Here is a 25,441-nt window from a genome sequence, read left to right as displayed (position 1 = left end):
CGTCTTCATCTTCCTCATCAATCTCATCCAGGAGGAGCGAGTCCTGCACAATGATGTTGTAGCAAATCGCATACACTCCAAAGAAGGCTATGAAGAAGATGAAGATGGCTCCCATGACAAAGCAGTAGCCATCGATGTGAAGGATCTTCCAGGGCTTTGGTGGTGGAGGTGGTGGGATCTGGGGCGTACACATGTCCGCACAGTCCTGGCAACTGCAGGGATTGGAGTCGTTAGTCAGAGCCTGAGAACAGGGGATGATTTTTGCTGTAAGTGGTTCCAGTTCCGGGAAGACCTTGCTGGAGTTTCCAAGATGGAAGTTTATCTGGAAAGGTGTCTGTCCATTGCCTGTGCCACCCATGAAGTCCAGCCAGTTCTGAGGTGTGCACTGATCAGCAGTTTTACCACACAGGATACCCAAGGCTCGTTCATTAGCACTGGGCATCTGCACGTTCTTACACGAGTTGAACATGCCATTGGCAAATGATGGAGACACCAGGCAGTCCACAGACTTCACGGCAACTGTTCCTTTGGCAGTAGCATTTTTGGTGGTTTCAGTTGTATTGATGCGCAAAAACCTGCTATGGTCTGGGGCACATGTGAAGTAGCAGTACAAGTTGACAAAGTTGTGGAAGCAGGAAGGGCATCGTGAAAGCACCTGCTTAGGGACATCCATGTTGGACTGAAGGATTTTCAGCTGCTCAGCAGAGCAACAGGTCATAGGGGCACTGCCATCTGGAAAAATTGTCAACACTTAAAGACATCTGCCAATGCTAAACCAATTTCAAACACACCTACATAAAAACAAGACATGATACACTTCTCATCTAAGATGGAAATCTGTTCAAAGGTATCATTTGTACCATAAGCTATTCAGAAGATTACTCCTGACTTTCCAACAGCAATCTGCTAAAGGTTAATAGAAACAACTAAACCATTTCCATAGCCACAGGAAATCTCTGCTACACCAGATTCAATTATAAGATTCCAACGGTATGATAACATGTGCTTATGAATCACTATAATATGGTGATGATACCAGATGTTTGTGTTAAGGTCAGTGTATCCTACCATACTGGTGGCCCCTGTCACAAATTACAGGGTTTTCCTTTGACTTACAAAACTGGAGTGAGTGAGTATGGCTTTACACTGCTTTTTGCAATATTCCAGCAATATCACAGTGGGGAGACACCGGAAATAGACTTCACACATTGTACCCATCTCCAATCAAGCCCGGGTCTTCAGCATGACAAGCGTCCCTACAAAACTGGAAGGCCAAAGGACACCCAATTATTAATTTTAAGATTTTCTATTTAAATGAAAGAGTTCTGAAAAATACTTAAAATGTGTAATGTACCCTACTGTAAAGTTTGTTTCGATTCCAAGATTGATGCTCATGCTGTTGATCACTGGATTGTCTGGTAGAGACTTATTTTTTTACAGACTGCCACCATATAGCTGGAGTATTGCTGTGTGTGTCGTTAAATAACAAACAAACAAAACATTAATTACAGGATTTATATTTCTTAGCAAGTATGTACAATATCATGGGTCTCCACAACATAACATACTCACTTTTCCAAAGTCATTACTATAAATTTAGTGTCTACAGTGGTCTACAGAATGGATATTTCTCTGACACATAACACCCTGATACTGTAAATATCTTCATTCTCCAGATTCCCAATTGTCCAGCAATATATCATTAAAATACCTTAACATAACTCATTTCTGAGACATGACTTAAGGCCCCGGCATTTAAGTTTATCCATACCATTCCGATCATACAGCTTACACTCTTACCATGCTAACATGATCAAACACAAGGAACCTCCTAGCCTGAAGATGAATACACTCACTAGTCATGTCGTAGAGGTCCGGACAGTAGTCCCTGTATATCTTCACCGCTTCTTCGTCTTCCAGGGGCTGGGCAGTGCCATTGTAGGCACAGTTGATGATCTTTCCCGTTTCAGTATCGGTTCCACATGTGTCGTACCAAATACAATGACCTTCCTCTGCAAATACCTGCCAAAACACAAGGACAGTTCAGTAACAGGGCTTTACCTTGACCAGAGTGAGTGAGTGAGTGAGTGAGTGAGTGAGTGAGTGAGTGAGTGAGTGAGTGAGTGAGTGAGTGAGTGAATGAGTGAGTTAAAATTTATAGTCACATCGGCAGTATTTCAGTCATATCGTGACCACGCAAGTTGTAAATTTGTTCATTAATGAATTTATTAACTTAGTTAATATATATACTTACTTTTTTGCAAAGGACAGTAAACTAAGTAGTTTATCACAGATTTACATTTAAAGCTGAAGGTTACTGAAGATCAATTCACTTCAATTCAACAGATCTTCACTTGCTGTAAAGTAATGTAACGATGCAGTGTACTGTACTGTACCAGTAAATAATGACCATAATTTATGCACTTTGTACTTTCTGTAAAGAATTTGGTACAATAATTATCACTGTACGTCCCTTGGAGTCAGTATATTTTTTAAACGTGTCCATTCTATATGTCTGTGCAGGGCTCGATTTAGTGCTTTGTTACTTGCACTGGTGCAGTCCAATATTACAAAGTGCAACCTAATTATTACTATTAGTCTAACTTTCACCAGGTGCAAGTCAATTTTTGAGTGGGTAAACTTTTAAATAAAACATCTAAATAATTCAATAGCATATTTCTTTCATTACATATTTCAACAAAAGCAGAGCAATGGGAGTTTCGCTGGTGCAACCAGGTTTTATCTTAGGTTGCACCAGGTGCAAGTAGGCTACCATCTCTTAAATCAAACCCTGCTGTGCTTATTGGATGCACATTTCTGTGTAAAACACTGAAACAGATTGAAAACATTCCAGTCTGCAAGCTGTCTCTGAGCATCCTTTAAATGTTACTGTCACAATACAGACAATTATTACCTACGAGGGCGAACATATCGGGGTTCATATTTTTCATACGATGCTCTAGGGCAAAATATCACTTTGTCATGGTGACGTGACGTCATTAACAATGCTATGACGTCACGTTTCTTCTGTGACGTTGCGTTCTACATGCCGCGGTGGGTAGACAGCCTATGTTTGAAAGTAGATTTGGGGTATTTTCCTCAATTTGACGACTTCGGTAATAAACAGAATATTATATTCGTGCCCATATCATACTATGTTTACAACACTCGTGCCTAAATAACGGTATATCCCTTGCTCTCGCTCGGGAAATACCAACATTTAGGCACTTGTGTCGTAAACATAGTATGACAAGGGCACTGATATAATATCCTCTATTTACAAGTCGGTTAAGACTGACTTGCATATAGAAGTAGAAGGAACCTGAACACATGAAAGTCATTATGAATAATAACTTCCTTATTGTCTGTAACCATTTTTCAAGTTAGTTTCAATATGATAGACAGCACTCAATTACAACAGTTGAGACCAAGGTCACTTTTAAGAGAAAATAAATAAAACCGCTTTTTCTTTTTAAATTTACATATCTCTCACATAGCAGGAAATATTATACTGCGCATTTTTCCGTGTAGACTACATGAATTATCCAATGAATACTGTTATTATCATCATGATTATAATCATATTTATTATTATTATTATACAAAACTACTAATCATGCTACTTGAGCTTCTGATAATTCAGCTCTTAAACACTAAAGGATGAAAGGTGGTCCCAAACCAAAATCTTCTAAAGAAACCAAATGGTTGCTCTCTAATTGCAGCATATTCATGATTTTGCTGCCTTGTCAGAACAATACAGGAAGCGATTCGGGTCTTCGGGTCTGAATTGGTCTTCAGCTATCCATGCTTGTCTTAAGAGACCGCCTCCGTGGTGTAGTGGTTAGAGCGTCTGCCCGGAGAGCGGTAGGTCGTGGGTTCGATCCCCGACCGCGTCATACCAAAACACGTTAAAATATGGTACTTGTTGGTCCCTGCCTGGCGCTCGGCATTAATGGGTACAAGAAGGACTGGTCGGCTCGGTGTCTGAGTGGGGTATTCGTGCTTCACTGCGGCATGGTATCTCAGTGGGCTAGCACTATAAAACCAGCTTAAGTCTGGGCTAGTACAAGCAGCCGCACATACACATACACACGCATGCACGCATATTCTCCAGCATGACGTTAAACCCAATTTCACCTCACCTCACCTTGTCTGAAGAGGCAACTAACAGGACTGGGTGGTCAGACTTGCTGACTTGGTCGACACATGTATTCATGTCCAAATTACGTAGATCGATGCTCATGCTGTTGATCACTGAATTGTCTGGTCCAGACTTGATTATTTACAGACCACCGCCATATAAATGAAAAATTGCTGAGTGCGGCATTAAACAACAAACAAGAAACAAAAACAAAATGGAAAAATACAGAACGCTATCTTACTACAAATACTATTTATATAGACACCATGTATTCATGTAACATGTAAATGTCATACATATTATAACATTCTACATATGTATTTTCAAGTCCAAACGTTGGTGTTTTTCACTTATCTTAACATGCATAACAAAACATTGATTCTTCACGAATATACAACCTACACTATCATAAAGTAGAGTAGAGTTTAAATATTAGGTATTTGTGAAAGCAATAGTTTCAAGTATTTCCTGGTCTTGATCATGTATTCACGAGGAGAATCACATGGCTATTCTCCTCACACGCCCAGTGGTGACACAGGGAGGCTGGGAAAGCAACACTCTATGTATCCTAGACTTTGGACCACTGGACAATGAATACTCTTAACAGGGCTTACATGTGACAATGCTGACAGCCTTTCTGAATCCATGATTCAATTTCCATATCATACAGTTATCCACATGAAATCTGCTGTTTCTATCTACATCGTTTAACCAGTGGTCACTAGCAGGTCAAACATTAACAACCGATTAACAGGATTAATGAAATATAGCATGGTTAGGTGAAATGCTGATTTTCAGCCATCAACATTTTAGAAATACTAAAACAGTAATCAAGACTTTCAAAAAGTGAGGGTGGGGTGAGTGGCAGCAGGGGTGTTAGAGGGTGGGGTGAGTGGCAGCAGGGGTGTTAGAGGGTGGGGTGAGTGGCAGTAGGGGTGTTAGAGGGTGGGGTGAGTGGCAGCAGGGGTGTTAGAGGGTGGGGTGAGTGGCAGCAGGGGTGTTAGAGGGTGGGGTGAGTGGCAGCAGGGGTGTTAGAGGGTGGGGTGAGTGGCAGCAGGGGTGTTAGAGGGTGGGGTGAGTGGCAGCAGGGGTGTTAGAGGGTGGGGTGAGTGGCAGCAGAGGTGTTAGAGGTGGGGTGAGTGGCAGCAGGGTGTTAGAGGGTGGGGTGAGTGGCAGCAGGGGTGTTAGAGGGTGGGGTGAGTGGCAGCAGGGGTGTTAGAGGGTGGGGTGAGTGGCAGCAGGGGTGTTAGAGGGTGGGGTGAGTGGCAGCAGGGGTGTTAGAGGGTGGGGTGAGTGGCAGCAGGGGTGTTAGAGGGTGGGGTGAGTGGCAGCAGGGTGTTAGAGGGTGGGGTGAGTGGCAGCAGGGGTGTTAGAGGGTGGGGTGAGTGGCAGCAGGGGTGTTAGAGTGAGTGGCAGCAGGGGTGAGGGTGGGGTGAGCAGCAGGAGTGTTAGAGGTGGGGTGAGTGGCAGCAGGGGTGTTAGAGGGTGGGATGAGTGGCAGCAGGGGTGTTAGAGGGTGGGGTGAGTGGCAGCAGGGGTGTTAGAGGGTGGAACTGGCGCTTATTTAATGGAGCCGAACGTTTGACTAAACATACCAAAGGCAAGTTCTGCCAGCGCTACGCATAGCACAGGTTATGATATAATTTTTGAACATCACTAGTATGCAAGGCTGGCTAGATTATTGTTTTCTATCCAACTACATGTTTAAGCAGACTGTTTTTCACATGGCTGAATTGGGGAGGATTCTGTTTGAATAGCGAAGAAAGAAACTTATTTCAAATTTCAACACTAGAGAATATCAATTTATTTGGCAGAGCAATGGCCAGAGGCAACATGAGATACTCACACTGTTCTGGCACCACCGGAGTGAAAGGCACCTGTTTCTAGTACGATTTAAACTCTAATTACCATCTTATATTTTTAGGATATTGGTTTTATTTTTTAGGTTAATTTACTATACTTTACTACATGGAAAGTTATTTTACCAAGTCAGGTTACCTGGATCATAATTTCACTAGCTCAAAAGAAAAGAAAGCAGCCATTGGAGTGAGTGAGTAAGTTTAGTTTTATGCCGCTTTTAGCAACGTTCCAGCAATATCATGGCGGGGACACCAGAAATGGGCTTCACACATTGTACCCATGTAGGGCCATTGGAACAGAGCACTGGTTATTGTTCATACTGTAGCTACCCCAGTAAAACTTATTTATAAATCACTTCAGCAATGTATGGCTGACTATTGTGAGTGACCAACCAGGAAAATGTTTATCATTATACCCACACAATAAATCCACTGCAACTGAGAAACTGCCCATAAAGCTGTTGGTTTTCAGCCCTGACGTCATCCTCCTTCATCAGGATGACGTCAACTCATTCCCTCCTATCATCCCAAAGTTTCATCTTGAGATCAGTTTGAATGACAAGACACTAAATATAGCCATCCATCCATCACTCTTCTTATGCTTATCATTCAGAGAAATACTGTGCTTAGTTAGAGATATGATTGACGGAGGTGATGACACCATCACATCCCGAAACAAAACTGTGACAATGCATAGGTCCATGATACACACCATATTGTGACCCATTATTGTGATACATAGAATGCCCTCAGTATAATGATATCTGTCGCATCGTGACCTATTATCATCATTGTGATATGCATCCCACTGTGACCTGACCATTTTATCAATTATCTTACTGTGACAATGCTATCAAGAAACAAATCAGATTATGACCTCATTATAATGCATAACCGAAAATATGAGCAAGACCTCCCTCTCAAATACATACACAATGACCTCACTACCATGATACATAGTGTGACCTCCCTATTATGAGATGAAGAGTAATAACTGCGACCTCACTACCATGACACATATATTGTGATCTTACTGTTATGACAGAAAGTAATCACAGTGACCCGGCTACAAATTACACATATCATGTATAAAGTGACCTCACTATTATGACAGAAAGTTATCATAGCGACCCCACTACATATTACACATGTCATGTATATAGTGACCTCACTATTATGACAGAAAGTAATCACAGCGACCCCACTACAAATTACACATGTCATGTATATAGCGACCTCACTATTATGACAGAAAGTAATCACAGTGACCCGCCTACAAATTACACATATCATGTATAAAGTGACCTCACTATTATGACAGAAAGTAATCACAGTGACCCGCCTACATATTACACATGTCATGTATATATAGTGACCTCACTATTATGACAGAAAGTAATCACAGTGACCCGCCTACAAATTACACATATCATGTATAAAGTGACCTCACTATTACGACAGAAAGTAATCACAGCGACCCGCCTACATATTACACATATCATGTATATATAGTGACCTCACTATTATGACAGAAAGTAATCCAGCGACCCCACTACATATTACACATGTCATGTATATAGTGACCTCACTATTATGACAGAAAGTAATCACAGCGACCCCACTACATATTACACATGTCATGTATATAGTGACCTCACTATTATGACAGAAAGTAATCACAGCGACCCCACTACAAATTACACATGTCATGTATATAGCGACCTCACTATTATGACAGAAAGTAATCACAGTGACCCGCCTACAAATTACACATATCATGTATAAAGTGACTTCACTATTATGACAGAAAGTAATCACAGCGACCCGCCTACATATTACACATGTCATGTATATATAGTGACCTCACTATTATGACAGAAAGTAATCACAGTGACCCGCCTACAAATTACACATATCATGTATAAAGTGACCTCACTATTACGACAGAATGTAATCACAGCGACCCGCCTACATATTACACATATCATGTATATATAGTGACCTCACTATTATGACAGAAAGTAATCACAGCGACCCCACTACATATTACACATGTCATGTATATAGTGACCTCACTATTATGACAGAAAGTAATCACAGCGACCCCACTACAAATTACACATGTCATGTATATAGCGATTCCTCTGTTATTATGACACATGATGTGTAACTGGCAAGCGGGTCACTGCGATTACTTTCTGTCATATCATACGGCATCACTACTGACATCGCCAATAGTGAAGTCTTTATTATCGCCATTTGAGCGTCACTGTTACTCTGTCATAGCGGTGGTAAACTATACATGACATGTGTATTCAGTGGGGTGGCTGTGTTCACCTGTGAAGACCATATGTAATGTGAATTAAAATTAAGCTGTGATTACTTCTGTCATGAGGTCACCATGACATGAAATTAAGCTGATACTTTCTGTCATAATAGTAGTCTCTACATGATATGTGTAATATCGCGTAGGCTCGCTGTGATATGAAGTAATATAGTAGTCACCTTATGTTAATATTGTAGTAGTCCTCGATACTTTCTGTCATAATATTGAGTCATATATATGACGTAATGTAATGTAGGCCGGGTCGCTGATTGCTTTCTGTCATAATAATTGAGGTCACTTTACTTATGATATGTGTAATTTGTGGCCGGGTCGCTGTGATTACTTTCTGTCATAATGAGTGAGGGTAAAGCTATGCATGACATGTGTAATTTGTAGTGGGGTGGCTGTGATTGCTCTGTCATAATGGTGAGGTCACTATATATACATGACATGTGTAATATGTAGTGGAGATTGCGGCTGTGATAACTTTCTGTCATAATAGTGAGGGTCACTTTATGCATCGATATGTGTAATTTGTAGGGTCACTGTGATTACTTTCTGTCATAACAGTAAGATCACAATATATGTGTCATGTTGAGTGAGGTGATTATTGTATGCATCTAATAGAGGGAGGTCTACAATGTATCATGGTAGTGAGGTCATTGTGTATGTATTTGAGAGGAGGTCTTGCTCATATTTTCGGTTTATGCATTATAATGAGGTCATAATCTGATTTGTTTCTTGATAGCATTGTCACAGTAAGATAACTGATAAAATGGTCGGGTCACAGTGGGATGCATATCACAATGATGATAATAGGTCACGATCGACAGATATCATTATACTGAGGGCATTCTATGTGTATCACAATAATGGGTCACAATATGGTGTGTATCATGGACCTATGCATTGTCACAGTTTTGTTTGGGATGTGATGGTGTCATCACCTCGGTCAATCATATCTCTAACTAAGCACAGTATTTCTCTGAATGATAAGCATAAGAAGAGTGATGGATGGATGGCTATATTTAGTGTCTTGTCATTCAAACTGATCTCAAGATGAAACTTTGGGATGATAGGAGGGAATGAGTTGGCGTCATCCTGATGAAAGGAGGATGGCGTCAGGGCTAATCAACAGCTTTATGGGCAGTTTCTCCAGTTGCAGTGGATTTATTGTGTGGGTATAATGATAAACATTTTCCTGGTTGGTCACTCACAATAGTCAGCCATACATTGCTGGAAGTGATTTATAAATAAGTTTTACTGGGGTAGCTACAGTATGAACAATAACCAGTGCTCTGTTCAATGGCCTACATGGGTACAATGTGTGAAGCCCATTTCTGGTGTCCCGCGCATGATATTGATTGAGCGTTGCTAAAAGCGGCATAAAACTAAACTTACTCACTCACTCAATGGCTGCTTTCTTTCTTTTGAGCTAGTGAAATTATGATCCAGGTAACCTGACTTGGTAAAATAACTTTCCATGTAGTAAAGTATAGTAAATTAACCTAAAAATAAAACCAATATCCTAAAAATATAAGATGGTAATTAGAGTTTAAATCATTACTAGAAACAGGTGCCTTTCACTCGGTGGTGCCAGAACAGTGTGAGTATCATGTTGCCTCTGTGCATTGCTCTGCCAAATAAATTGATATTCTCTAGTGTTGAAATTTGAAATAAGTTTCTTTCTTAAGCTATTTAAACAGAATCCTCCCCAATTCAGCCATGTGAAAAACAGTCTGCTTAAACATGTAGTTGGATAGAAAACAATAATCTAGCCAGCCTTGCATACTAGTGATGTTCAAAATTATATCATAACCTGTGCTGTTATCGTGGCTAGTAGAACTTGCCTTTGGTATGTTTAGTCAAGCGTTAGGCTCCATTAAATGGCGCCAGTTCCACCCTCTAACACCCCTGCTGCCACTCACCCACCCTCTTGCCCCTGCTGCCACTCATCCCACCCTCTAACACCCCTGCTGCCACTCACCCCACCCTCCTAACACTCCTGCTGCCACTCACCCCACCCTCTAACACCCCTGCTGCCACTCACCCACCTCTAACACCCTGCTGCCCTCACCCCACCCTCTAACACTCCTGCTGCCACTCACCCCACCCTCTAGCACCCCTGCTGCCTCACACCCACCCTCTAACACTCCTGCGCCCTCACCCACCCTCACTTGCACCCCTGCCACTCACACCCTCTCTAACCTCCTGCTGCCACTCACCCACCCTCTAACACCTGCTGCCCTCACCCCACCCTCTAACACTCCTGCTGCCACTCATCCCACCCTCTAACACCTGCTGCCGCTCACCCCACCCTCTAACACCCCTGCTGCCTCTCCCACCCTCTAACACCCCTGCTGCCACTCACCCCACCCTCTAACACCCCTGCTGCCACTCACCCACCCTCTAACCTCCTGCTGCCACTCACCCACCCTCCTAACACCCCTGCTGCCACTCACCCACCCTCTAACACCCTGCTGCCACTCACCCCACCCTCTAACACCCTGCTGCCTCCACCCCACCTCTAACACCCTGCTGCCACTCACCCCACCCTCACTTTTGAAGAGTCTTGATTACTGTTTAGTATTTCTAAAATGTTGATGGCTGAAAATCAGCATTTCACCTAACCATGCTATATTTCATTAATCCTGTTAATGGGTTGTTAATGTTTGACCTGCTAGTGACCACTGGTTAAGCGATGTGGAGAATAGAAACAGCAGATTTCATGTGGATAACTGTATGATATGGAAAGTGGATCATGGATTCAGAAGGCTGTCAGCATTGTCACATGTAAGCCCTGTTAGAGTATTCATTGTCCAGTGGTCAAAGTCTAGGATACATAGAGTGTTGCTTTCCCAGCCTCCTGTGTGTCACCACTGGGCGTGTGAGGAGAATAGCCATGTGATTCTCTCGTGAATACATGATCAAGACCAGGAAATACTTGAAACTATTGCTTTCACAAATACCTAATATTGAAACTCTACTCTACTTTATGATAGTGTAGGTTGTATATTAATGAAGAATCAATGTTTTGTTATGCATGTTAAGATAAAGTGAAAAACACCAGCGTTTGGACTTGAAAATACATATGTAGAATGTTATAATAATATTATGACATTTACATGTTACATGAATACATGGTGTCTATATAAATGAGTATTTGTAGTAAGATAAGCGTTCTGTATTTTCCATTTTGTTTTGTTTCTTGTTTTGTTGTTTAATGCACTCAGCAATTTTTTCATTTATGGCGATTGGTCTGTAAATAATCAAGTCTGGACCAGACAATTCAGTGATCAACAGCATGAGCATCGATCTCACGTAATTTGGACATGAATACACGTAATGTCGACCAAGTCAGCAAGATCTGACCACCCAGTCCTGTTAGTTGCCTCTTCAGACAAGGTGAGGTGGTGAAATTGGGTTTAACGTCGTGCTGGAGAATATCGTGCATCGTGTGTATGTGTAATAATGCGGCTGCTTGTATAGCTTAGACTTAAGCTGGTTTTATAGTGCTAGCCCACTGAGATACCATGCGCGGTGAAGCATGAATACCCACTCAGACACACGAGCCGACCAGTCCTTCTTGTACCCGGTAATGCCGGCGCCAGGCGGGACCAACAAATTACCATATTTTAACGTGTTTTGGTATGGCCTTGATGGGGATCCGAACCAGCGACCTTCCGCTCTCGGGCAGGCAGCTCTAACCACTACACCAGCGAGGCGGTCTCTTAAAGACAAGCATGGGTAGCTGAAGACCAATTCAGACCGAAGACCGAATAAGCTTCCTGTATTGTTCTGACAAGGCAGCAAAATCATGAATATGCTGCAATTAGAAACTAACCATTTGGTTTCTTTAGAAGATTTTGGTTTGGGACCACCTTTCATCCTTTAGTGTTTAGAGATGAATTATCAGAAGCTCAAGTAGCATGATTAGTAGTTTTGTATAATAATAATAATAAATATGATTATAATCATGATGATAATAACCCAGTATTCATTGGATAATTCATGTAGTCTACTGGAAAAAATGATATATAATATTTCCTGCTATGTGAGAGATATGTAAATTTAAAAAGAAAAAGCGGTTTCATTATTTTTCTCTTAAAAGTGACCTTGGTGCTCGACTGTTGTAATTGAGTGCTGTCTATCATATTGAAACTAACTTGAAAATGGTTACAGACAATAAGGAAGTTATTATTCATAATGACTTTCATGTGTTCAGAGTTCCTTCTACTTCTATATGCAAGTCAGTCTTAACCAAACTTGTAAATAGAGGATATTATATCAGTGCCCTTGTCATACTATGTTTTTGTTACAAGTGCCTAAATGTTGGTATTTCGAAGCGAGGAGCAAAGGATATACCAGGTGTTAAACACGAGTGTTAAACATGAATTATAAGGCTACCGAATATATCGCTTCTGTTTATTACCGAAGTTAAGTCAAATTGAGGAAAATACCCAAATCTACTTTCAAACATGGGCTGTCTACCCACGGCGGCATGTAGAACATAGCGTCCGAAGAATTGGCGTCATAGCATTGTTAATGGCGTCACGTCACCATGACTAAAGTGATATTTTGCCCTAGAGCATCGTAGTAGAAAAATATGAACCCGATATGTTGGCCCTCGTGGGGTAATAATTGTCTGTATTGTGACAGTAACATTTAAAGGATGCTCAGAGACAGCTTGCGAACTGGAATGTTTTCAATCTGTTCAGTGTTTTGCACAGAAATGTGCATCCAATAAGCACAGCAGGGTTTGATTTAGAGATGGTAGCCTACTTGCACCTGGTGCAACCTAAAAGATAAAACCTGGTTGCACCAGCGAAACTCCCATTGCTCTGCTTTTGGTGAAATATGTAATGAAAAGAAATATGCTATTGAATTATTTAGATGTTTTATTTAAAGTTTACCCACTCAAAAATTGACTTGCACCTGGTGAAAGTTAGACTAATAGTAATAATTAGGTTGCACTTTGTAATATTGGACTGCACCAGTGCAAGTAACAAAGCACTAAATCGAACCCTGCACAGACATATATAGAATGGACAACGTTTTAAAAATATACTGACTCCAAAGGGCGTACAGTGATAATTATTGTACCAAATTCTTTACAGAAGGTACAAAAGTGCATAAATTATGGTCATTATTTACTGGTACGGTACAGTACACTGCATCGTTACATTACTTTTACAGCAAGTGAAGATCTGTTGGATTGAAGTGAATTGATCTTCAGTAACCTTCAACTTTAAATGTAAATCTGTGATAAACTTCTTGGATTACTGTCCTTTGCAAAAAGTAAGTATATATATTAACTAAGTTAATAAATTCATTAATGAACAAATTTACAACTAGCGTGGTCCGCGATATGACGAGAAATACTGCCGGTCTTGACTATAAATTTTAACTCACTCATTCCCTTAGCTCACTCTCACTCACTCCTCCTCACTCACTCACTCACTCCTCCTCTGGTCAAGGCCGAGCCCTGTTACTGAACTGTCCTTGTGTTTGGCAGGTATTTGTGCAGAGGAAGGTCATTATATTTAGTGCGACACATGTGGAACCCGATGCTGAAGCGGGGAAAGATCATCAACTGTGCCTACAATGGCACTGCCCAGCCCCTGGAAGGCTGAAGCCCGGTGAAGATATACAGGGACTGTGGACGGACCTCTCACGACATGACTAGTAGGGTAACATTCATCTTCCAGGCTAGGAGGTTCGCTTATGTATTTGATCATGTTAGCATGGTAAGAGTGTAAGCTGTATGATCCCGAGGAATGGTATGGATAAACTTAAATGCGGAGGCCTTAAGTCATGTCTCAGAAATGAGTTATGTTAAGGTATTTTAATGATATATTGCTGGACAATTGGGAATCTGGAGAATGAAGATATTTACAGTATCAGGGTGATCGCGTGTCAGAGAAATATCCATTCTGTAGACCACTATAGACACTAGAATTTATAGTAATGACTTTGGAAAAGTGAGTATGTTATGTTGTGGAGACCCATGTTATTGCACATACTTGCTAGAAATATAAATCCTGTAATTAATGTTTTTGTTTTGTTTGTTATTTAGCGACACACACAGCAATACTCAGCTATATGGTGGCAGTCTGTAAAAAATAAGTCTCTACCAGACAATCCAGTGATCAACAGCATGAGCATCAATCTTGGAATCGAAACAAACTTTACAGTAGGGTACATTACACATTTTTAAGTATTTTCAGAACTCTTTCATTTAAATAAGAAATCTTAAAATTAATAATTGAGTGTCCTTTGGCCTTCCAGTTTTGTAGGGCGGCTTGTCATGCTGAAGACCGGGCTTGATTGGAGATAGGTACAATGTGTGAAGTCCTTTCGGTGTCTCCCCACTGTGATATTGCTGGAATATATTGCAAAAAGCAGTGTAAGCCATACTCACTCCCTCCAGTTTTGCTTAAGTCAAGGAAAACCCTGTAATTTGTGACAGGGGCCACCAGTATGGTAGGATACACTGACCTTAACACAAACATCTGGTATCATCACCATATTATAGTGATTCGCTTAAGCACATGTTATCATACCCGTTGGAATCTTATAATTGAATCTGGTGTAGCAGAGATTTCTAATGGCTATGGAAATGGTTTAGTTGTTTCTATTAACCTTTAACCGTTGCTTGTTGGAAAGTCAGGAGTAATCTTCTGAATAGCTTATGGTACAAAATGATACCTTTGAACAGATTTCCATCTTAGATGAGAAGTGTATCATGTCTTGTTTTATGTAGGTGTGTTTGAAATTGGTTTAGCATTGGTAGATGTCTTTAAGTGTTGACAATTTTTTCCAGATAGCAGTGCCCCTATGACCTGTTGCTCTGCTGAGCAGCTGAAAATCCTTCAGTCCAACATGGATGTCCCCTAAGCAGGTGCTTTCACGATGCCCTTCTGCTTCCACAACTTTGTCAACTTGTACTGCTACTTCACATGTGCCCCAGACCATAGCAGGTTTTGGCATCAATACAACTGAAACCACCAAAAATGCTACTGCCAAAGGAACGGTGCCGTGGGGAAGTCTGTGGACTGCCTGGTGTCTCCATCATTTGCCAATGGCGTGATTGAACTTCGTGTAGGCGTGCAGATGCCCAGTGCTTAATGAGCGAGCCTTGGGTAGCCTGTGTGGGTAAAACTGCTGATCGAGTGCACACCTCAGAACTGGCTGGACTTCATGGGTGGCACAGGCAAATGGACGAAGTTACCTTTCCAGATAAACTTCCATCTTGGAAACTCCTTAGGAAGGTCTTCCGGAACTGGAACCACTTACAGTAAAAATCATCCCTGAATTTCTCCAGGCTCTGACTACTGACTCCAATCCCTGCAGTTGCCAGGACACAATGCGGACATATTATATGCGCCCAGATCCCACACCTCCACCACCAAAGCCCTGGAAGATCCTTCACATCGATGGCTACTGCTTTTGTCATGGGAGCCATCTTCATCTTCTTCATATCCTTCTTTGGGTGTATGCGATTTGCTCACAACATCATTGTGCAGGACTTCGCTCTCCCTGGATAGAGATTGATGAGGGAAGATGAAAGCGGGGAACGAATCTACAGGATTGATGACCAGGGCAAAGAAGAAGAGGAGGAGAAATTCCTTCTCCTCCATCAGGAAGGATCAGCTAGGATTCACTGAGAAGCTTGGAGGCTAAGATGGAGATGATGTTTGAGAAAGGTTTGCAGTGGTTGGGAACTATATTATTGCCAGACACCCATTTATGGATTTTTGGCGTCCAGTGCTGTCATCATTGCCATCTTGCTTGGTGGTATAAGCTGTTCCAGGTCACCACGATAAGCCCGATCAAACTGTGAATTGGCTCCAGATAGCAGGTGCTTTCGACAGGAAAAGGAATACTTTGACAACCATTTTGTGTGAGTTGTTAATAATTCTTCTCTTAAACCTGAAACACTTTTGGGAACTTGATAATAGAAAGATTTCAGGCGAAATTCCACTGCATGTCATTGTACTTCATTGTGGGGCGTTGCCAGTAATATCAAGCGCTGGCCAGAATTATCTGGTTCGAACTTGATTGAAAATTTGCAAATTCGCAATAACTGCTATTGTTATGTTTATTGAAGCCTGAACTGACACTAGAGCTGGGAATCATTGAAGCTCTCATGGTGACACACCTATGCGAGGCCATGTCACTCAATATGCATGTATCACTGACCAAGATATGGAGTGAGTGAGTGAATTTAGTTTTACACCACGCTCAGCATTGCTGCAATATTCCAACCATATGGCGGTCTGTAAATAATTGAGAGTCTGGACGAGACAATCCGGTAATTCGACTAGCATGAGCATCAACTTTATGCAATTGGGATCACGACATATGTCAAGCCAAGTCAGTGAGCCTGACCACCCGATCCAGTTTATTAAGCCTCTTCACGACAAGCATGGGTTACGCTAGTCAATTCTAACCTGGGCGTTCACGGGTTGCTGGGTTTTGAAATTTGAGTTGAAAATCCATATTTGCGTGAAGCTACATGACCAGTAAGTTGACAAACGAACACGAGTATGATATGGAGTCTTATCATTGATGTGTCCTAAGCATGAAAAAATATGGTAACCATGGTATTCTTTTTCAGAAGAAGTCCTCCTTGAAGTACATATAAGCATTAAAATGTGTCCATTTTAAAATACCCTCACGACAGTTGGCAACAATATTTCAATAAAATATTTTACCAAGCAAAAGCTTTGTTTTGTTTAGTGAGACCACCCTATAGGGCCCTCACAGGGCCCCCTGCAACCAAAGAGCAAGTAACTAAACTTAACACGATACCTCACTTTTCATGCTGGCCGTTGACTAGAGCGATTAGTGCATGTTCCAGAAAAGACTTAAGCCTGATACTACAATAGAAAATGAGTGAGAAAGAGTCAGAGAAATACTGTATGTATGGTTCCTTCTTTTTAGCCCGCAGGCTAGCTGGAATCTTACGTCATGACTTTTTTCATTCATGATTTGTTGTAACTTTGCGTACGTGTTGACTTGTCCAGCCAGCGTTAACAGGCGACCTGTCGATCTCCAGGCCTGTAGTGCTGAAGCTGAGGCTCAACTGCACATCAATATGCTAGAAGTGAAACAGTCAGGTTGAGTGTTGAACGACTTCTAGGAAGCGAGGTTCGGGCCGTGTGGTTCGTCTAGAGATGAGTGGCGATGACCTTTATCCTGAAGCGGGGGCGATGCAGTTTCCCGTCCCTCCTGCAGGAAGCATGGCAGTTTTCTGCTCTGGATGCGAGCCAGTTAGACATCACGGGTGATGCCTGTTTTATCTCCCGAGGCGGACAACGTTAGGGCAGAGCCCAGCGGCTCTGCGTATCCTGGCCCTTTAGTGGATGCTCAATCAGGAGATATTGGGGATTATCTCCCAGTTGTTGGTGCGTTCAGGTGGATCTGAAACCAGCTTCTGGGGGGGGCGGTGAATTCCAGTGTTTTCTCTCGGATACCCGATCCGAAATCGCCGCCTCGGGCGCTTTCCAGTTCGATTGGGCCGGGCAGGGTTCTGTAGGCATTCCGCCCAGTACCCTGATTCTCAAGATCACTCTGCGGCTTGCCCACCCAACCAGCTTCGACTTCTTACGCATTGCTCCTTGCACCTCTTTGGTCGACTCAAAGCTGGTTTCGGTGCACTACTTGGGTTTCAGGCTCCAGCCTCATGTACTAAAACACTTTCGGACCTACTATCCCAGAACTGGAGTGCCACACCGAATCTCAGGATTCAGTGGGGTGGCTGGCCACTGTCGAGGAATCTCCTCAAGCGGCGGATTCCGCCGCACCAGTTGCAGACACAATTCTGGCTCCTCGGAGAAGATTGATACTTATTTAAGATGAGGGATAGATGGGCCGCATTATGCAGCGCTAATTAATGTCAGCAGAGGAGTCTCGATCCCTTTTCTTCAACTGTAGTTGAAGTACTGGAGTTCTTACAGTCTCGGTTAGAGAGCGGCTTAGCGGCGTCTACTATCCGGGGCTACTCAAAGGATCTCTGCCTTCCATGTACCTGCCGGCGGTGCTCTCTTGGAGTCAGCACCCTCTTGTTACTGCAGCTTTTGGCGAAGGCGTGGACAGAATCAAATCCGACTGTCCGGTAGTTAGTCCCCGTCCCTCTTTCGCTCCAGCTGTTAAGTTGGAAGGCTGCCTTTCTTGTAGGCATTAACATCTGGCCGGCTGGTAGGCGATATCCATCGCGATGTCTGAGGTTCCTGCTCTGACTGCCTTTCACAAAGACAGAGTCAGTATTTGGTTGCCAGACTCTTACCATCCTAAGATGCATTGCGCCTTTCACATAGCGGCCCTGTTAGCAGACTGCCAGCTTTCACTCAGCCTCCATCGCCGGTACCTCTCTTGACGTGCTCCGCGTCTAGAATGTCCATTAACACACTCTCAAGGCTTATATCAAGCGAGGCAGCTGCTATCAGGAAAGATAAGCAGCCATTTATATTATGGCAGTGTGGTAAGGCTGGTCTTCGTGAACAAGCAGACCATATCTATGTGGCTTGTCTAAATGGTTAACTCTCTCCTGATGGGTTAAAAGGCTCATTGAGTTAGGGCGGTGGCGACATCTAAGGTATTTGGAGCCGACCGAAGATGCGTTCATCCGCCATTATCAACTGGACCAAACACTCGGGAATGTGCTCAGTTTGGCCAGACAGTTCTCACCAGTGGGCGATTAATAAGTGACTCTCTAGGCAAATGAGCTTTTGAGAAGTCCCGCGATTGTTTTATTTCCTGGCGTTATTAGGTTTTATAAAATTCCACAATTTTTGTTGGTGGCCGGTATCAGATTGGTGAAATGGTTTTACGATTTTATTGGCTCTAAGCGTTGTCACCACGCTGTATCCACTGTTTTTCTTCCCTGCACCAGCAGCTGGTTTGGGATTATGAATGGTATCATTTTAGGACTTGTCCATACATTCCTTCCCATTTTGATGGTAGGGGATAGATGCAGGACTTATGTCGTCATTAAAAATCGCCAAAAGCGTATAAGCTAGGCTCTTTATACCGCAGCCTTGCTACGCCCGCCTGATTAACATCAGCGGTCGAGCGACTCAGTAAGTGTATTTTCTCCCTCTCTCTCGGCTTCGGTAATGCCTTCGATTGAACTAGGGGAATGTTAGCCAGAACAGAATACGCTCACTAATTAAGCCATCGTTTAGAGTCTTTATTATGCTTATGTGTTCCCCAAGAGGACTTCTTCTGAACCAGAATTGTACAAACCTGTAGAGTTATGAATTCTTTTAAAGCAAAAGTCCTCCTTGAAGTCTGAATTCCACCCTCCCTCATTCTGTCTGACAACAGCTCAACGTAAAGCGTGAGGTATGAGGAGTAGCAGCCAGAGATTACCTGCTCTTGGCTGGGGCCCCAATGAGGCTGCCCTATAGAAGTGGTCTCACTAAACATGTCGAGTTTTTGTTTGGTAAAATATTTTTATTGAAATATTGTTACAACTGTCGCCAGGTATGTTAAAATGGACATTTTAGTAGCATATGTACCCCAGGGAGGGACTTTACTTCAAAGGGTCGCCAACGTCTACAGGTTTGTACAAATTTATAGGCAGGTTTTAGTATACACACAATGCACCATACATGGTATGTGAAAGCTATATTCCAGTGTGAAAATGAATGAAAATGAACCGAATTAATGCATATAGCGACTGGTAAGAAAAAGACTTGTTTCCTGCTCAGTAATTCAAAGGGTTAGAGTGCAGGGTATATAATACTCCTGATTAGTGATGCAAGAGTACAACCCAACATGTAAAAGTGTGTAGTGTAAGAGCCGGTAGTGAAACCACTAATAGTGATATAGCCTGAAAAAGCTGTAATTCAACTTGGTGGTGATTCAGTAAACCTTTTTGACAGATATTGAAAGGAGCTGTTGTTATGATAAATGACCAAGGAAAACTCTTACAGTAATGGGGAATCTTAGGTATTGGTTGAGTTTGTAGTTTACCATGGTTACAGATTAAGCAACGTAGCTGGGTCCCATTTTATACAGATCCCTTCACAGATATCTGTGTTTAATAATTATGAACTACAGCTTCAAGTAATATTTCAAATTGTCTGAGGTGTTGAAAATGGCTTTGTAGACCAAATCTCATTAAAATCACATTCTGATGTAACAATACCTCTGAACATAGGTCAAGCACACTGTAGGAGGTTGCATAAAGTGGACTTTCTATTCAGCCAACCTGAATTAAAGGATTCTACATTTTGGTACAGGTGATCTGCTGCAGTGCATTCCCATACAATGAACTAAGCGAACTAAAAGGACAATCTATAAAATATTAGCAAAGCTAAAGTCTTTGATGATTGTACGTACAGATATTATTGACTACGACGATGATGAAAGTAATACTGTATGTACATGATCAGTTAAGCCATTATGTAGTCATGGAGAGATGGCATGAGAAAAAAAAATTCTGTGGTCTACCATTTTGTCAATCAATTTAAAGGGATCCCATCATTGTAGATTTCAGGTTAAAACAACACAAGTAACCATGAAATTTGACAGCAGCACTTTTCAAAATGTTTTACCCAATATACCATGTATATGAAAAATATTATAACACAGGTGTTTTGAAAAGCATTTTGCTGTGTAATGCCAGTATGCCTATTGTCCATGTCTGTGTCGAGGCCGGTACCCGAGTTGAGACGGGTGATCATCACCCTGGACTGGCAACCATTCAAGGAGTACAAGCTTCCGCCTCCATCCACAAGTATGAATACTTCCCAGCTGTCTTTGATAAAGAGTTCCTGCATCAGGTAAGAGAAATCCAGTAAAATTAGGCTCAAAATAATTTGATACATCTGTTAGCAGGGTTAGTGATGTCATTAACATGGTATTGATTAAATTAAAATGATACATGATATATGTATTGATGATGTGATAATGAAATGGTTTTGCTGTGTCATTGAGTTCTGTACCACAGGGCAAAGTATTGTCTAATCTGTAATGCCAAATGTCTTTAGTTTGGCCAATGCGATTGAAGAGAGAGATCTTCAGGAATGATTAAGCTTCAGCATATTTTTGAGGAGGTGGAGTACTGCATTTTCCTTTGTGATCTAAATCCTCATTCAGATTCAAAATGGCAGTTTCATTTGGAACCTATAGGGTCCGAGATATTTAAATGCTGGAAGTGTGTGTTTAATATTATTTCCCAGGTTCTGAGGGCGCAGAACACTGCTGGAGCATCTGACAACAAAGCTTCGGCAACGACACCGTGAGTCTGCAGGATGTTTGCTTCCAGCCCATGAAGCGCCAGTATACCCCAACTGTACCATTCAGAGTATCTTCCAGTACTACTAGGAGCTTCGCATGAAATGCTGGACAAGTCCAGTAGCGACGGAAACCGGTTTTCTTTGTGTAGGATTACCTGGACCACTTCCTCTACTGTAATAATTGAAGATCTCTGATCCTTAGTACTGCTTGTCATACAATGTTCATTGACCAAGGTACATACAATATAGCCAAGATTGCTTGAGATGTCTGAAGTCTTGGAGGGGGTGGTGTGTTAGCCTAGTGGTTAAGAGCATTTGCTTGTCACGCGCTGAAGACCTGGGTTTGAGTCCCCACATGGGCGCATATGTGTGAAGCCCATTTCTGAGATCGCCATTGATATTAGCTGGAATATTGCTAAAAAGCGATGTAATATAACTCACTTACTCACTCCTCCTCACTCCAATGGCTGCTTTCTTTTCTTTTGAACTTACAAAAATTATAATATCAGGTAACCTGACTGAGTAAAATGGCTTTCCATCTAGTAAAATTATAGTAAATTAACCTAAAAATAAAGACCAATGTCTAAAATACTTTGTTAAGCATCTTGGCACGCATCTGTACTGCGCAAACCCTCCCTCCTCCTCCTCCTCCTCCTCACCCACTCACTCCTCCCGCCCAAGTCTGGGAAAAATTTCAAGATCATACCAGGATTGTGACTTTGAAAGGAAGCTAACTTCAATTGAGATATATATGGTTTGAGGATCTTCCATGAACCCTGTCGTCTCCCACCTGCAATGTGATTCTTCTGTGGCCTGAGTTCTTTTTGTCCGCAAAGCCCCTGCATCGTTGAATGAGCACCACCAAACTCCACACCTCATGCCTAAAGACGGGGCCAGGCACCACCTTCCACAGGTGGCTTCGGTGGAGGTATGTCGGTAGGTACAGATGGACTGACTGACATGACTGAGTTTGGTTTTCGCCGACTTTTTGGCAATGTTCCAGCAATATTGAGGCGGGACACCAGAGGCAGGCTTCACTCATTGTACTTAATGTGGGGTCGAACCGGATCTTGGTGATGACGAGTGGCGGCTTAAACCACTGAACTACCCGGCTTCATTACAGGGTGGAGGTTACAGGAATATACTGTTAACCGATACTGATGTCAGCTGATGGGGCTTAGTTTTGAAGAGATTGACCTGACTTGCCCAGAGGCCAATATTTGACCTTAATACAGATACGGTACATTTTCCAAACTTGAATTTAAAGAATTTCAAAGAATACTTTTATCACGATCATGTTGCACTTATGATTATTTTTGAGTTGGCGCATTTCATAACTAAATAGAAACCAAAAGGCATTTATGTTTTGTTTGACAGTTTTCACGTTTAATGGAAATGTGAAATGTTTTTATTTAAAAATTCCATCCTGACATTTAAAACACATTTAAACTCGATTGTAGGTGATTTCTCCCGGATTTGTCTGCAAAAATAGCATGGAGTCCTGGTAAAATACTGTAATGGTCATGTAATACATGATAAAAGCTGGTGTTTTCCCCACCTTTATTCTAGTGAAGTGGTAACCGCTGCTTCTGTCAACGAGTGAGAACTACCATAATGCTGCTGCACTGGTTATATCATTCCTGGTCAACAACCATGTGAACGAGGCGAACAGCAGCTAAAGACGAAGCGTGGGAATCAGAGTATCTCAAATTCATGAAGAGTTACTCCAACCCCAACATGTCTGTGCCTTCTCCTCGGGAGGTAAGCATGACATCGCACTGTAAGGGGCGAATTCCACAATGTTTTAATGAGGAAGCTCTTCCCAATATCGCGCATTCCCTTCACAGCGAGGTTAAGCGTCACATCACTGGGGCGGTGCCGATTACAACATTTTGTTTTCCTTCTCCTTAGAGCTAAAGCGTGAAAAATTAATGTCAGGAAAATTATAATAGTCGGTGATCTGTGAGGGAAGGTTTTTGCCAGTATCTCCATTGTTGTCTCAGGAGTATGTTTGATGTCTTTTAGCATTGATGGGGTAATGAAGAAGGAACATTTTGACAGCTCAGTGTAATGTGGATGAAGAAATAACTCCTTCATGCAATCCTTGTTTTGTTTTCAGTGTTAAACAGGTGAAATGTGTCAAGAAATGTTATTGAAGCGTTGGCTGTATCCATAACACAACATAACATTTCATTGTTCAATTTAGCTCTCGATCATTGCTTTTCCCGGCGTTCAATCCAGGATGAGATCAACCGAGGAGTGTAGTTCTGGCTGATCATTGTCCTCCTAAAGCTACCTCATCATGTTTGCCTATATCTCCCTGAAGCCCTTATGCAAGATCAACACCTGTGCCAGGTGCTTTGTAAGTCACCTCCAGTTTCAAAATTGATATTCCTGTTGATTTGAGTCCTGTTTGTCATTTTTTTCTTCATACAGTTTGCTCTGACATAAAATTTTCATCATTATCATGAATTGTATTTGAGCGAGGTTATCTCAAAATTGAGTACCGACCATTTGGTCTTAATGGACCAAATTAACTCTTGCACAGAGTTACTTCCTTAACCAGGCCCCAGGATGGTCATGGAAACGATCACCTGTATTTGAAGTTTTTCACTAAGTGAAGTTTAAAGTCTCAATGACCACAACTTTTGTATCTGTTTTCATCCACATGTAGAGAGATGAAGTTGTCAAACTGAACTGCTATTAAGCGTGAAATCAAAATATTTCACTTCATTTAATTTCGTAGGCTGAAATTTCTTTGATCTGAGACGAAACCGGTAAGTTAAGTTTCTTGAAATGCTGACAACGTTTTCTATATCTGGACTAAGCTTCGGTACAATGATTTTACTCCATGGTGTGTATTACCTTTGTTGTATTTCATCTTAAGGTGGTGGAAGAGCCAAATTGATTAATCTTTGCTTGTCATGCCGTAAGATCGGTTCCATTCTTTTAACAATTGTCCAGTGTATGAACCAATTCTGGTGTCGCTTGGGTCCCGATCCTTAAAGTTTATCTGTAAGCACATGCGACGTTAATTAGCCTATGATAAACTATAGGATTGACAGATTAAGTAACTTTAATGGATCAGGACCCTGGATGATACATGGCAGGTTTCTGTTAACTGACTGACTTCCTGTTACTTTCGAAATACAAAGTCCCTCTGTCTCTTCCTCAGGTTGACTCAAAATAAAGATGGGTCTGGCGATTATTCTGTCTGTGAGTGTTCATTTAAGGCTTTATTTCAGCTCGTGGGCCAGCCAGCAACACTCATCATCATCGAGGTTGTGCGTTCGCTTGTGCTTTGCTATTGGGTGTGGACAACATCTTTATTCTGGTACAGGCATATCAGGTAACTTTGGATAAAGTCGGCTTTACCCTAAGATCATGGGGCGTTAATCACAATACTTCAAAATATTGTCTTGTGTGAAAGGTATTAAGTAAAGAACTCCTGATCAAACCTGGAACCCTAATTCGATAAATCACATTACAGATTCTGTCATTACTCTGACTGCGAGAATAACCATATCAGTCACTGAACATAACTACTAGTCCTCTTATAAAATCATTTTAGTCTTATTGTCTTGGTGCACATTATCTTATGTTGTTTTCCACATTGTCGCAAAGTTTATTCCGAAGCGTGATGTGCGGCCAGATCAGAGGACAAAAGAACGCAGATTGGCCGCTTTGAACGGAGTGGGTCCCCTACGGTGCTCACCGGCCTCCGGTCCATTACTTTTCTTCCTGGGTATGTGCTGGGTATTAGTAAGGAGGTTGTAGGGGTTGTTGTTGAATTATTATTGGGAGGTTGGGTAAAATTTTACTTGCTTACTTGCTTGCTTTTACGCTGAAGAAGGGGAAGGCGAAG

General features: G+C 41.9%; 1 protein-coding gene across 1 annotated transcript in view; it reads right to left on the bottom strand.

Moving 5' to 3' along the window:
- The window catches only part of LOC124288488 (NPC intracellular cholesterol transporter 1-like), a 125,178-nt gene that overhangs the window by 31,417 nt on the left and 68,320 nt on the right, over positions 1–25,441 (bottom strand). The window contains 2 exon segments of the mRNA XM_046725009.1: positions 2–732; positions 1,857–2,022. Coding sequence (XP_046580965.1) covers positions 2–732; positions 1,857–2,022 — 897 coding nt within the window.

This window comes from Haliotis rubra, unplaced genomic scaffold, assembly GCF_003918875.1.
Source record: "Haliotis rubra isolate DU_JTF1 unplaced genomic scaffold, ASM391887v1 Scf419, whole genome shotgun sequence".
Taxonomy (NCBI): domain Eukaryota; kingdom Metazoa; phylum Mollusca; class Gastropoda; order Lepetellida; family Haliotidae; genus Haliotis; species Haliotis rubra.
The sequence above is the reverse complement of the archived record's forward strand: the minus strand, read 5'-3'. Positions and strand labels throughout refer to the sequence as shown.